This window comes from Bombina bombina, chromosome 4 (genome assembly GCF_027579735.1).
Source record: "Bombina bombina isolate aBomBom1 chromosome 4, aBomBom1.pri, whole genome shotgun sequence".
NCBI lineage: Eukaryota > Metazoa > Chordata > Amphibia > Anura > Bombinatoridae > Bombina > Bombina bombina.
Genome location: NC_069502.1, coordinates 116,248,644 through 116,265,077, shown reverse-complemented (window position 1 = coordinate 116,265,077; position 16,434 = coordinate 116,248,644). Strand labels below are relative to the sequence as shown.

The following is a 16,434-nucleotide window of genomic DNA, read 5'->3' as shown; positions in this document are numbered from 1 at the left end:
TGTGATTCAGATAGAACATGCAATTTTAAACAACTTTTCAACTTACTTCTATTATCAAATTTGCTTCATTCCCTTGTTATCCTTTGCTGAAGGAACATCATTCCGCTACTGACAGCTAGCTGAACTCATCTAGTTAGCCAATCACAAGTAACAAATGTGTGTCGGCACCAATCAGCAGCTAGCTCCCACTTGTGTAGGATATGTGCATATTCTTTTTCAACAAGGGATACCAAGAGAACAAAGCACATTTGAAAATATGAGTTTGAATATTCTTAATCCCTTGTTTAATCAATAGATTTCTCACCCATTTCTTTAAATCTCAATGTGGCCAAACTATCATCACTCACAATCCTCTTAACCTCTCACAATCCTCTTAACATGAGTGATGATATTTTGGCCACATTGAGATTTAAAGAAATAGGTGCGAAATGTATTGATAGAGGCTATACCGCTGAGCTGATTAAACAAGGGTTTAAGAATATTCAGAATACTGTAAAACATAAGGATAATAAGATAACTAGACAGAAAGATCCTCATCAGATGGTATTTGTATCTGAATATAATTCTTTCAGTCCAAAAATACAGAACATAATAAAAAGACATTGGTATATATTGAGGGAATGTAATCTTGGACTGAAAGCATTTTTAAGTCCTCCTATGCCAGCATACACAAGAACCCTAAATTTGAGAGATTAATTAGTCAGAGCAGACATGGGTAGCCGGAATAAGTTAAAACAAGGCTATATAACTTCTAAACATAATGGATGCTTTCCATGTTTGAATTGCTCAAATTGCAATAATCTCATTAAAAGTGATACTTTTGTAAATCCACATACGGGACAAGAATTTTAAATACAAAGATATTACAACTGCAATGCTTCATTTGTAGTTTATCTTATCAAATGTCCATGTGGGATAATTTACATAGGGGAAACGACTCAAAGGTCTGTGACAGAATTATACAACGTAAGTCCAATATTAGGACAAAGGTCCCTAATGCCATTCTATCCCTCAGTTATGATTACAAGTCATAGACTCTGTTCAGACCCCCAGAAGAGGAAGCAATAGAAGCTTGCTTTTTAAGAAGAGAGGCCTTTTGGATCTATAAATTAGATGCCATGGTACCGAGGGGCATGAACAGGGAACTTGATTGGAACATTTTTATTTGATTTTCCAATTTAATTCCTTGATGTGTTAATTGAATAGGTTTATAGACTAAGAGGTCTTCCTTATTGTTCGAAAGTTAGGATAAATAGTAAAGAGAATAAAGATTAGAATTTCTAATAGGAAATATTTTAAAGTTTATTTTTCTGTATATATTAGTTTAACCCCTTAATGACCACAGCACTTTTCCATTTTCTGTCCGTTTGGGACCAAGGCTATTTTTACATTTTTGCGGTGTTTGTGTTTAGCTGTAATTTTCCTCTTACTCATTTACTGTACCCACACATATTATATACCGTTTTTCTCGCCATTAAATGGACTTTCAAAATATACCATTATTTTCATCATATCTTATAATTTACTATAAAAAATATTATAAAATATGAGGAAAAAATGGAAAAAAACACACTTTTTCTAACTTTGACCCCCAAAATCTGTTACACATCTACAACCACCAAAAAACACCCATGCTAAATAGTTTCTAAATTTTGTCCTGAGTTTAGAAATACCCAATGTTTACATGTTCTTTACTTTTTTTGCAAGTTATAGGGCTATAAGTACAAGTAGCACTTTGCCATTTCCAAACCACTTTTTTTCAAAATTAGCGCTAGTTACATTGGGATACTAATATCTTTCAGGAATCTCTGAATATCCATTGACATGTATATATTTTTTTTTAGAAGACATCCCAAAGTATTGATCTAGGCCCATTTTGGTATATTTCATGGCACCATTTCACCGCCGAATGCGATCAAATAAAAAAATTATTTTACTTTTTCACAAATTTTTTCACAAACTTTAGGTTTCTCACTGAAATTATTTACAAACAACTCATGAAATTATGGAATAAATGGTTGTAAATGCTTCTCTGGGATCCCCTTTGTTCATAAATAGCAGACATATATGGCTTTGGCTTTGCTTTTTGGTAATTAGAAGGCTGCTAAATGCCACTGCGCACCAACCGTGTATTATGCCCAGCAGTGAATGGGTTAATTAGGGAGCATGTAGGGAGCTTCTAGGGTTAATTTTAGCTCTAGTGTAGTGTAGTAGACAACCCCAAGTATTGATCTAGGCCCATTTTGGTATATTTCATGCCACCATTTCACCGCCAAAAGCAATCAAATAAAAAAAAATTGTTCACTTTTTCAAACTTTAGGTTTTTCACTAAAATTATTTACAAACAGCTTGTGCAATTATGGCACAAATGGTTTTAAATGCTTCTCTGGGATCCCCTTTGTTCATAAATAGCAGACATATATGGCTTTGGCGTTGCTTTTTGGTAATTATAAGGCCGCTAAATGCTGCTGCGCATCACATGTGTATTATGGCCAGCAGTGAAGGGGTTAATTAGGTAGTTTGTAGGGAGCTTGCAGGGTTAATTTTAGCTTTAGTGTAGAGATCAAACTCCCACCTGACACATCCCACCCCCTGATCCCTCCCAAACAGCACTCTTCCCTCCCCCACCCCACAATTGTCCCCGCCATCTTAAGTACTGGCAGAAAGTCTGCCAGTACTAAAATAAAAGGTATAAAAAAAAAAAAAAAATTTCAGCATATTTACATATGCTGCTATGTAGGGTCCCCCCTTAGCCCCCAACCTCCCTGATCCCCCCAAAATAGCTCCCTAACCCTCCCCCTCTGCCTTATTGGGGCCATCTTGGGTACTGGCAGCTGTCTGCCAGTACCCAGTTTGCAAATAAAAATGTTTTTTTTTTTAATGTTTAACTATTAGTTTCTGTAGTGTAGCTTCCCCCCCACAGTCCAATACCCCACCAGCCAAACCGATCACCAAAATAACCATATTAACCCCTTTGATCCCCACTTCTAACAAAAACATTTTCTGTAGCGTAGTGGTTCCCACCCGCTCCCTCCCCGTGCACGCGCCCGCCCGGCCTCCCCGTGCACGCGCGCGCATCCGTGCGCGTCCCCCCGGTCGTCCCCGCCCCCGATCCCGCCCCCCTCCGCATCACAAAGGCCATCGATGGCCGCCACCCACCTCCCACACCGGCTCCCACCCACCAACGAACGTAGCCGTTAATGTCCGGTGCAGAGAGGGCCACAGAGTGGCTCTCTCTGCACCGGATGGCTACAAATGGTTATTGCAGGATGCCTCGATATCGAGGCATCACTGCAATAACCGGAAAGCAGCTGGAAGCGAGCAGGATCGCTTCCAACTGCTTTCCAAACCGAGGACGTGCAGGGTACGTTCTCAGGCATTAACTGCCTTTTTTTTGAGGACGTACCCTGCACGTCCTCGGTCATTAAGGGGTTAAGCCTCATTGTTATTTGCACTGCTATTACCAATCTTCGGTCAATAGGAGGCACTGTTGTATTAATTGTAAGTTCACAGGTGTGGAATAAGGAGGAGTTATACACCTAGGTACAGGTATATAAGGATGTGATGTCACTATACAATGTTAAGGACATGACTAAGGGTGTAAGGCCCGAAACGTAGTCCATTGTTTTACCTTCTTCTATCCATGGAATAAATGGAATACATTTTCAAGAAAAGTGGTGCGGCTGGATTTGTCTTTGCATACTGTTTGGGGTTTACACAGTGATTTTCTCAGCTTGCACACTCCTGGGACAATTTTGTGCACATTGGGTAGCAGGGGTATTACAAGAAAAAAGTAAAAAGAGTGCTAACCTTACACACACAAAAAGCCAAATTTTGAATATAACAACTGTGTTTACCCCATAGAATTCAATGGAGCACTACAAGTAGAAAAAAAATAACACTCCTACTAGCACACAAACCTGGTCGCATTTACTCAAGTGCTAACCTTACATGAAATATGAATATTTCACATTCCAATGTTCTTCACATAGCTCCCCTAAACCTCTGGCCTCCCACATCGCCGCCACTAAATAAACCTATTAACCCCTAAACCTCCGGCCCCCAAATTGCAGCTTCTAAATAAACCTATTAACCCCCCACATCGCAATACACTAAATTAAACTATTAACCCCTAAACATAACACCCCCTTAACTTAAAATTAAAATTACAATAAAACTATCTTAAAATAAATAAAAACTTACCTGTTAAATAAAAATAAACCTAAAATTAAACTATAAATGAACCTAACATTACTATTCTAATAAAATAAAAGATCCTAAGCCAGATCTTGCAATTCTCACTTCATTGGAGGGATTCAGATGACAGGGCACTTCCAACAGTTTATTCGGAGGCTCTATCAGAATCCAACGTCAGCAATTATAGTAAATGGGGACATAACGGATAGATTCCCATTGAAAAGAGGCACGCGTCAGGGCTGCCCGCTCTCTCCGCTGCTATTTAATGTGTCTTTAGAACCTCTTGCAATTTACCTGAGGCAGGAGTTGAAGGGGATTAGAATAGGTGAACAAGAATTTGTTCTATCTCTTTTTGCAGATGACCTTTTACTTTTTTTAAGCAACACAGTGCAATCTATACCTCAGGCCCTGCAAATATTTAAGCTGTTTGGCTCTTTTTCTGGCTATAAGACTAACAATGAAAAATCAAAGCTTTTATGGATATATAAACCATATTATTATGTGCCCCATCCCTTTCATGAAACTAAACATATACAGTATTAGGGTATAACTCTAAGTAATGATCCGGGACAATGGTATGAGTTAAATTTCCCCAAATGTATTACAAGCTTACAAGATAAGTTGCTGATGTGGATCAATCTTCCTCTGAGTGTCTCAGCGAGAGTTATGCTTATTAAGGCCATTATCTTCCCTAAACTGCTACTATATAACAAGGACATCTCTCGATTACATAGGATTTTTAATAATTTCATATGGCAAGGTAAGAAGCCTCGAATAGCCCTAGCAACTCTAACACTTCCAAAAGTTTGCGGAGGGCTAGCCTGTCCAAATATCAGATATTACAATTATGATGCCCTTTGCAAATTCGTACTGGACTGGATCACTGAGAAGGATCAGGTTACTTTATATGAGTTAGAATCATATTTAATAGCGCCATTCACTTTAAAAGCAGTAATACATTGCCCAGTGGCAAAACTGCCTTCTACTGTAGCACAGCTTGTTACTGTTAAAGACATTATGGGAGCATGGCAGAAGATTTGTTCAGAATCCAGAATTAATTTCTTCAAAGTTTCTGGCAACCGAAGTTTCTCCCCAGGTTTGTCCACGTCTGTCTTTTCGATATGGGCCCAAGTAGGCCTTTATTCTTTAGGTCAGGTTTGTCAGGAGAAGAATCTGGCGATAAGATCCTTCAACGAGTAAAGAGATCAATATAAATTACCCAAATCTTCTTTTTACGCTTATCTACAAGTCTGTCACTGGATAGGGAATCTTAGGGTAGAAACTGGTCCAGAATTAGACATGGGAAAGGTAGGTAAAGTAATTAAATTATACCGTGAAGGGATTAATAACATTTCTCAGATATATAAAGTGCTGACTGATTCCTGAGGTGTAATCCATATTAATAAACTAACAAGGAATTGGATTAAAGTACTGCCACAAGTGGAAAGGGAAATAATCATTAGTAGTGTTAGGTTAGTAACTAAAGCAACAATGTCTGTTAGTTGGCGAAAATCCGACACTAAAATATTGAATATGTCTTACTTCTCTCCAGCTAGACTAGCTAAGTGGGACAGGAGCCTAGGAAAATGTTTCAAATGTAGTCAGGAGATGGCTGATTTACTACACTGTATATGGGCATGTCCTAAAGTAGCACAATTTTGGAATAAAGTTAATTTTTGGTTCAATTAAGGTGTTGGGAACCCAGATTAAATTTACGCAAAGGGAAATTTTCTTTTTCTTTAGTTACGAGACGGTTAAATCTAATTTAAATTTTTTGAATGCAATGATATTAGTAGGAAGAAATGTGGTACTTACGAATTGGAAAGGCAGGGAAAGTCTTAAGTTTTCAGAATTTTGAAAAAAAGCTCAGAATCAGATAATTTTGGAACAGTACAATATCAAGATTTTTAACAAAAGACAAATATACCGCTTCTTTGCTAAATGGAAATTGATGATCCTGTCATTACCCATAACAGTTCAACTACAAATAGTCTCCTATTTTAAGAATTCTGAATGGTTTATACAACAGGTAGATAAGGGCCAGCTCCCAAGGTCATGGCTACCGGATCACAATAGGTAGTGGGGGAGAAGCTCCCCTTTATTTTTTTATTTTTTTCTTCTTCTTCCCCTTTCTCTCTTTCCTTACCTCTGCTTGTTGCCTCTATTTTTGAGGAGTTTCTATGAGAACTACTGTTAAAGAAAAACTAGTTAATCAAAGCCAAGATAGGGGGATGTTGGGGCCCATGATATGGTGGGAACCTGCGGGACACTGGGACCTGGTCCCGAGGTCACTATGTAAGAAGGAACCAGTCACTCAGTACGTTTTTTTTTTTTTACTTTCAATTTGTTAGGTATAGAGTGCAAAGTGGTTATATCTCATTACTTTGGAAGACCTTCACAGCTTATTTAAAAGCAGGGTACTAATGCAATTCTTAGTTTGCATTAGGTGTTTGTTTACAAAGTCCGTGTTATGTTTTGTATTTATGAATGAGCTGCATATTCTTTTTTTTTCTGGAATTAATGTTTTATGAAATTGCAATAAAATATTTAAAAAAAAAAAAAAAAAGATGCTACCAATTAAAAAATCTAAATGACAAATTTAAAAAACCTAACACTATGAAAAAAATTAAAAAATCTAAAATTACAAAAAATAATAAACACTAAATTAGGAAAAATAATAAATTAAATGATCAAAAATAAAAACAATTACAACTAATCTAATAGCCCTATAAAAATAAAAAAGCCCCCCAAAATAAAAACACCCCCTAGCCTACAATAAATTACCAATAGCCCTTAAAAGGGCCTTTGTAGGGCATTGCCCTAAGTTAAACAGCTTTTACCTGTAAAAAAATACAAAGTTCCCCCAACAGTAAAACCCACCACCCAACCAATCCCCCAAAATAAAAAAACCTAACTCTAAAAAAAACCCTAAGCTACCCATGAAGGGGCATTTGTATGGGCATTGCCCTTAAAAGGGCATTCAGGTCTTTTTCACTGCCCTTAAAAGGGCATTCAGCTCTAGTCACGGTTTCTGAAGTCCGGACATCCATCTCCATCCAGGCGGCAAGAAGTCTTCATCCAGGCGGTGATATCTTCATCCATCCCGGGGGTTTATTTAGTGGCGGCGATGTGGGAGGCCGGAGGTTTAGGGGTTAATAACTTTATTATAGTGGCGGCGATGTGGGAGGCCGGAGGTTTAGGGGTTAATAACTTTATTATAGAGGCGGCTATGTTGGGAAGCGGCGGATTAGGGGTTAATATATTTAAATAGTGTTAGCGATGTGGGTGGGCGGCAGATTAGGGGTTATTAGGTTATTTAATAGTCACGATTTTAAATAGTGTTTGCGATGCAGAAGGGCGGTTTAATAGATAGTTTATGGGTGTTAGTGTACTTTGAACACTTTAGTTATGAGTTTTGTGAAGATGGCGGTATGGATCTTGTCGGTATAAGCTGTAACGCAAGCATTTTAGCCTCAATGCACAACCTGTAATACCGGCGCTATGAAAATCTAGCACAAAAACGTCAGTGTTTCAAGTGTGGAATTACAGGCTAATATGCTTGCGGTATAGCTATACCGACATGACTCGTTATATGCGTTCCATTTTTTCAGCGTTAAAAGCTGTACCGCAACACTTGTAATCTAGACGACAGGTAGGCAATTAGTGCAACTCATTTGCATACACATACCCAGAATTCCTTGCTGTTAGCTTAAGTTTTCCATGGTAAAAATAGTAATTCAATAGGTTTAGATGTGTATATGTGTTGCGCTTTACATTTACAATAATCTATTTTGTATCACTTTATTTACCATTTTAACATGTTTGAACTGTTGGATAGATGCATCACCATTATTTTTGTATAAGGTATTTGTATTGTTTCAGTAGTTTAAAGATGATTGTTTTCTCTTTTTTAGAATTGCATCAACACAGTAGCTACTTTGTTGACCAACACTACAACCTGGCAAAATACTAATAACAAAGCATCTGATATTCTCCGATTGGTGGAAAGGTTAGCCAGCAAACTTAAAGTTGTGGATTACTTTGAAACAAGTAAAACTAACAATATTATTCAATTAAAAGTACAAGCATTAAACAGAACAAGCAATTACAATCAAAATTTCCTGATTTCCAATTTTACCAGTGAAATACAGATACAAAATAAATCACTAGCCAGCAATACCAGCAATATTGTCAGCATTGCTTACTCTACAATGAAAGATATTTTACGGTCTAATAAAAGTAAGGCAGTGACTGGCCTTGTCATTTCAACAATTGTGAATGGTGTTTTGAATATGGATGATTTCACCATATCATTGTCATTTAATAAGACCAATGCTTCTCTGCATTCACCAGACTGCGTCTACTGGGATTTTACATTGAGCGATAATGGAGAATGGAATAACGCAAACTGTGAAGCAAACGAAAATGATCAAATAATTACATGTGAATGTCATCACTTGACAGCCTTTTCAGTTTTGATGTCTGGAGAAAGTAATGAGCTCCTGTCCAAGATTACGTATGCTGGCGTTGGAATTTCTATTGGATGTTTGATTATCACTCTCATAATCGAGGCGGTGGTTTGGAAGTCAGTGATCAAAAACAAGACATCATATATGCGCCATGTTTGCTTAGTAAATACTGCTGTTACCCTTTTGGTTGCAGATATATGGTTTATCATTGGTGCTGCATTCGAAAAGGAACCAACATCAAATATGTGTGTGACTTCCGCTTTTTTCAGTTTCTTTTTTTATTTATCGTTATTTTTTTGGATGCTTGCAACTGGTCTTATCCTATTTCACAGGCTGATTTACATTTGGGATAATCTGAGCAGGAAAACTATGATGATTGTCGCCTTTACACTGGGATACGGATGTCCTCTTCTCATAACCATTATCACAGTAGCTACAACAGCACCAAGTAAAACATTTACAAGTGCAAAATATTGTTGGCTCAACTTTGACCAAAGCAAATCGTTTCTTGCATTTGTTATTCCTGCTCTAACCATTGTATTTATAAACGTCATCATTTTGTTGGTCGTAATATTTAAATTAACATGTAGACCATCCATAGGAGAAAGACCAGGCAAAGATGAACGTCTAATCCTGGTTCAAGTTAGTAAAAGTATTGCTGTGCTTACACCTCTTCTAGGTATAACCTGGGGGTTCGGAATTGCTGTAGTTTATAATCCCAAGAATGTAGCTATAAATGGAATATTTGCTGCACTTAACTCATTTCAGGTAACTATAAATAAGAAAACTTTCCCGTATTTTGATATTGATATGGTTGATATTTTGTTTTGCTCTGACGCAATAAAAAAAAAAAAAATAAACAATATTGGGCAGTAGTGTTTAAAGGGATATTAAACCAAAAAAATGTATTTCATGATTCAGATAGTTCATGCAATTTTAAGCAACTTTCTAATTTACTCCTATTATAAACTTTTCTTTGTTATCTTGGTATCTTTATTTGAAAAAGTAGGAATGTAAGCTATGGAGCCGGACCATTTTTGGTTTAGCACCCTGGCTAGAGACTGCTGATTCGTGGCTGCATTTAGCCACCAATAAAGGGCAGTCTCTTAAGCATACATTCCTGCTTTTCAAATAAAGATACCAAGAGAAGTGAGTAAAATTTATAATAGGAGTAAAATTGAAAGGTGCTTAAAATTACATGCTCTATCTGAATCATGAAAGTTTAATTTTTACTTTAGTGTCCCTTTAAAGCAGGGATGTGGAACCATGGTCCTCCTAATGTTTCAGAACTGAAGTCCAGTTGAGCATCATGGGAAATGTAGAGTGTCTAAGCATCATTTGTAATGCAGTTCTGAAACATCAGGAGGGCCAAGGTTCCCCATCCATGGTCTAAAGGGACATAACGGTCAAAATTGAAATTTGCATTTGTGCGTTTTCGCAATATCCTTCTATTAGAAAAAAATGCTTCTAGTAAAATCTAGCACTGTTGCAATGGCATAATCCTTTGTCTTGGACCCTCACTAGACCACTGGACCAGTGGTGTCTAAATCTTTTTTTTATTTTCTCATCTTTTCATTGAAGTATGTAGAATACAGTAGGTAAATACAGAGAGGCCTACTTATCAAGCCGTCAACAGCAAATACACTGGAATTCCGCAGCGTAATTGTGGAGAGCTTGATTCCCCTTAGTTATCAAAGCCTACAGACCGGTAAAAGTAGAAATCTGTGACGTAACATGCGATCCGCCGGTCTCAGTCCGACACAGAACGATGGTTACGTCATTACAGATGTTCCGAATGCAAATTCGGCACTATCTGACTACTTTTGCTAGTTAGCAAATATCTAACAGGTACGCTCGCCACTATTCTGGCCCAGCTTACCTGCTTTTCAATCCGCCGCCCTGGAGGTGGTGGATGCCATAGGAATCAATGGGAATCTGAAAGCAGCGAAAGCTTATGTTGCAGATATCCCATTGATTCCTATGGGAGAATAAAAGTTATGTTTACACCTAACACCCTAACATGTACCCCGAGTCTAAACACCACTAATCTGCCGCCCCGACACCGCCACCACCTACATTATACTTATTAACCCCTATTCCACCGCTCCCGGACCCCGCCGCCACCTACGTAATGTTATTAACCCCTATCCCGCCACAACTAAATAAATGTATTAACCCCTAAACCCCTGGCCTCCCACATCACTAGCACTTACTAAACCTATTAACCCCTAAACCACCAGCCCCCCACATCACCATAAACTAAATTAAACTATTCACCCCTAAACCTAACAACCCGCTAACTTTATATTAAATATTAACTCATCCCTATCTTATAATTAATTTAAACTTACCTTTAGATTTAAATTAAACTATATTACAATATTAATTAACCTACCTTAACTATTATACTAAAAATACATTAAACTATATTAAACTATATTAAACTAATAATTAATCTACCCTAACTATTATACTAAATTACATTAAACTATATTCAACTAATAATTAATCTACCCTAACTGTTATACTAAATTACATTAAACTATATTAAACTATTAATTAATCTACCCTAACTATTAAAATAAAATTACAATAAACTATATTAAACTAATAATTAACCTACCCTAATTGTTATACTAAAATTACATTAAACTACAAATTCAATTAACTATATTATATATTTAAATACCTAACCCTACTCAAATAATTTAAATCTACAAATAAAAATTACAATGTTACAAAAACTAACAACTAAATTACAAAAAATAATAAACACTAAGTTACACAAAAAAATAAACACTAAGTTACACAAAATAAAAAAGAAATTATCAAACATTTAAACTAATTACACCTAATCTAAGAGCCCTATAAAAATAACCCCCCCCCAAAATAAAAAACCCCTAACCTACAATAAACTACAATTAGCCCTTAAAAGGGCCTTTTGCAGGGCATTGCCCCAAAGAAATCAGCTCTTTTACCTGTAAATAAAAAATTCAAACACCCCCCCAACAGTAAAACCCACCACCCACACAACCAACCCCCCAAATAAAAACCTAACTCAAAAAAACTAAGCTCCCCATTGCCCTGAAAAGGGCATTTTGATGGGCATTGCCCTTAAAAGGGCATTTAGATCTATTGCAGCCCAAACCCTAATCTAAAACTAAAACCCACCCAATAAACCCTTAAAATAAACTAACACTAACCCCTGAAGATCCACTTACAGTTTTGAAGAGCCGACATCCATCCTCAACGAAGCCGGGAGAAGTCCTCAACGAAGCCGGGAGAAGTCTTCATCCAAGCCGGAAGAAGTGATCCTCCAGACGGTCTTCATCCAGATGGCATCTTCTATCTTCATCCATCCGGCGCGGAGCAGCTCCATCTTCAAGACATCCGGCGCGGAGCATCCTCTTCTTCTGACGACTCCCGATGAATGAAGGTTCCTTTAAGTGACGTCATCCAAGTTGGCATCCCTTAGATTCCGATTGGCTGATAGAATTCTTTCAGCCAATCGGAATTAAGATTGAAAAAATCCTATTGGCTGATGCAATCAGCCAATAGGATTGAACTTCAATCCTATTGACTGATCCAATCAGCCAATAGGATTGAGCTCGCATTCTATTGGCTGATTGGATCAGCCAATAGGATGAAAGCTCAATCCTATTGGCTGATTGCAATAGCCAATAGGATTTTTTCAACCATAATTCCGATTAGCTGATAGAATTCTATCAGCCAATCGGAATCTAAGGGACGCCATCTTGGATGATGTCATTTAAAGGAACATTCATTGTTCAAGAAGACGTCGAACAAAGAGGATGCTCCACGTCGGATGTCTTAAAGATGGAGCCGCTCCGAGCCGGAAGGATGAAGATAGAAGATGCCGTCTGGGTGAAGACTTCTGCGGGCTTGGATGAAGACTTCGGCCGCTTGGATGAAGACTTCTGCCGACTTCGAAGAGGACTTCTCCCGCCTTCTTTGAGGATGGATGTTGGATCTTCAAAACTGTAAGTGGATTTTCAGGTGTTAGTGTTAGGTTTTTTTAAGGGTATATTGGGTGCATTTTAGTTTTAGATTAGGGTTTGGGCTGCATTAGAGCTAAATGCCCTTTTAAGGGCAATGTCCATCCAAATGCCCTTTTCAGGGCAATGGGGAGCTTAGGTTTTTTGAGTTAGGTTTTTATTTGGGGGGGTTGGTTGTGTGGGTGGTGGGTTTTACTGTTGGGGGGTGTTTGTATTTTTTATTTACAGTTAAAAGAGCTGATTTCTTTGGGGCAATGCCCCGCAAAAGGCCCTTTTAAGGGCTATTTGTAGTTTATTGTAGGTTAGGTTTTTTTTATTTTGGGGGGGATTTTTTATTTTCATAGGGCTCTTAGATTAGGTGTAACTAGTTTTAATATTTTATCATTTCTTTTTTATTTTGTGTAACTTAGTGTTTATTTTTTTGTAACTTAGTGTTTGTTATTTTTGGTAACTTAGTTGTTAGTTTTTTTAACTTTGTAATTTTTAATTGTAGAATTAAATTATTTGAGTAGGGTTAGGTATTTAAATATATAATATAGTTAATTTAATTTGTAGCTTAATGTTATTTTAGTATAATAGTTAGGGTAGATTAATTAATAGTTTAATGTAATTTTAGTATAACAGTTAGGTTAGGTTAATTAATAGTTTAATATAGTTTAATGTAATTTTAGTATAATAGTTAGGGTAGGTTAATTAATAGTCTAATATAGTTTAATGTAATTTTAGTATAATAGTTAGGGTAGGTTAATAATTAGTTTAATATAGTTTAATTTAATTCTAAAGGTAAGTTTAAATTTATTATAAGATAGGGATGAGTTAATATTTAATATAAAGTTAGCGGGTTGTTAGGTTTAGGGGTTAATAGGTTAATTTAGTTTATGGCGATGTGGGGGGCTGGCGGTTTAGGGGTTAATAACTTTATTTAGTTGTGGTGGGCTCCAGGAGCGGCGGGATAAGGGTTAATAATATAATGTAGGTGGCGACGGTGTAGGGGGTGGCAGATTAGGGGTTAAGAACATAATGTAGGTGGCGGCAGTGTTTTGGGAGGCAGATAAGGGGTTAAGAACATAATGTAGGTGGCGGTGGGGTCCGGAAGTGGCGGGATATGAGTTAAACAGTTTAGTATAGTGGCAGTGTTTAGTGACATGGTACAAATAAAGCTGTGAAAATGCCGAATAACAGCGAGATCAATGACTGTCAGTTAACAACAGTCCGCTGCTCATCGCCCCGTACTTGGTGCGCGGCTTTTTGACAGTTTTTATATATATATAGAGAGAGAGCGTATTCAGGTCCGCGGCCGCTATGTTAGGCGATGTCAGGCGAGCGTATTGGTGCCGTCGAATGCAGCACAGTTGACGGCTTGATAAGTAGGCCTCATAAATTCTACTTATGTCAATAACAGTAACAAGAAAAAGAATACAAATAAAAAGTGAACGTAATGAAATGTCACAAATTATCCAAAAAAAGCATATACAGAAAACAAAAACAAAAATGACATCAGATCCAACAATATCAAGTCCATTAGTGACTCAATACACTTTATATAGAACTGACAAGTCAAATGCTATAATTATATCTTACATCTCTGTATAAACACTTCACTTTTCTAATTATAACCCCCCTTACCTTTCTCCCACTTTGTCCATCCTCCAGCATCTCCCTTACTTATCCTAATCTCCACCCATAAACCCATACCAAGAAATGTACCGTCAGCAATTAGCGTACGCACAAATCCCGGGACATCATTTGATACTGGACTGGGGTTGGCATATCTTTAATGACTTCAAGCCACTTTTTACAAAAGGCAGTAGCTTGCTTTTCAGATGCCATCTGTACATTATACGTTTCTAAAATCATTTGTATATGGAGAATATAAACAAATTCACTCATACTAAGAACCAATCTAGATTTCCATTTCCTAAGAATTAAATTGAGACCTATTGATATAACTGTATTAATCCAATTAATATTCCTACTTCTATCATTATATAAAACAGTGGTGTCTAAATCTTGCTGCATAGGATACGTGCCTATGAAACTGATAGCTTTTAATAGAAGCATTTTCACTAATAGAACGACATTAGTTACCATTAGTGTAAAAGCTCTTTAAATAGTAAATTTTAATGCTGGGTCCTCTAAATTACATTTGTCATGTAAACAAATCTAACGTACCCTTCATATCTCTTTGCAAAACCTGCAAAATATTACGGAAACAAAAGGAACATTTACATGATATACTACACCAGCATTTTTATACCATTTCAAATATGTTTTTGTTAAACACACACATACAGTATACACACATACAGTATACACACACACATATACACACACACATATACATACATACACACACACACATACACACATACACACACATACACCTGGCTCTCTCCCCTAGACACAGCATCCACTGCGTCTCTGTCACATGGGGGTCTCCACTTCAGACACACTCCTAGGTCTGGTAATAGACAAGGAGGTGGTGTAAGTATTTTACTTTCCTCTCGTTGCACCTTTCAACAAATACATCCCATCTCTTCCCTCACATTTTCCTCATTCGAAACCCACATGATTCGCTTATTCTCTCCTCTTTCTATACGTGTTGCAGTCATATACCGTCCACCTGGCTCCTCAACTCAATTTCTAGATCACTTGGCTGCCTGGCTACCTTATTTCCTTTCCTCAGACACCCCTTCCCTCATTCTTGGTGACTTCAACATCCCTCTTGACAATCCCTTATCCCACTGCCTCCTCTGCAAAACAACTTCTGCAACTCACTTCCTGTTTCGGTTTGTCACAATGGACTGATTCTCCCACTCACAAAGATGGTCACTCCCTTGACCTTATCTTTAGCTATCAATGCACTCTCTCAAACTTCACAAAATCCCCCTTTCCTCTTTCTGACCACCATCTCCTTACTTGCAACATATCATCCCTCCCTACAACTCTCCCTCCTCCTGCTCCTCACACCAAACTTCACAGAAGCATTATGTCATTAGATCAACAACAGCTTTCTAATTCCCTAAAACCTCTCCTCTCATCCTTCTCCTCCTTTTCCTGCCCTGACCAATCTATCTGCCACTATAATTCCACCCTTACATCCGTCCTTGACAATCTCGTCCCTCTTACCATAGCTCGGAAATCAAACACTCATCCTCAGCCCTGGCATACTCCTCTGACACGGTACCTACGCAGATGTTCCCGTACTGCTGAGCAGTACTGGAGAAAATCTAGGAGTTCAGCTGATTTTCAACATTACAAATCTATCTTGAACTCCTACTACTCTGCCCTTAATTTCCATAAGCATTACTACTTCTCTACTCTTATCTCTAATCTTTCTTCAAACCCAAAAAGTTTGTTCTCCACTTTCAATACTCTTCTCCGCACCTCCCCCACCTCCTAATACAACTTCTCTATCAGCTCAAGACTTTGCCAACCACTTCAATAACAAAATCGACTCCATCAGAAATAAAATCAGCTCTCAACATAATTCCAATCTCTCACCCCCTCAAATGCTCTCAATCAACTACAACCCACATAACCTTAAACTTAGCTCATTCTCCCCTGTTACTGAGGAAGAAGCTTCGACACTTATACTGCGCTCTCACCTCACTACCTGTCCCCTTGACCCTATCCCCTCACAGCTACTCCCCTCCCTCTCTGCCACCCTTACCCCTATACTCACACACACTTTCAACCTCTCCCTCAGCACTGATATATTTCCCTCATCGCTGAAACATGCACTGGTCACA

General features: G+C 37.7%; 1 protein-coding gene across 5 annotated transcripts in view; it reads left to right on the top strand.

Annotated features, from left to right (window-relative positions):
- The window catches only part of LOC128655986 (adhesion G protein-coupled receptor F5-like), a 206,526-nt gene that overhangs the window by 176,083 nt on the left and 14,009 nt on the right, over window positions 1–16,434 (top strand). For all 5 annotated transcript variants that reach the window (XM_053709610.1, XM_053709608.1, XM_053709609.1 and 2 more), the window contains one exon: window positions 8,112–9,434. In XM_053709610.1, the coding sequence (XP_053565585.1) occupies window positions 8,112–9,434 (1,323 nt within the window). The remainder of the gene's footprint in view (window positions 1–8,111; window positions 9,435–16,434) is intronic.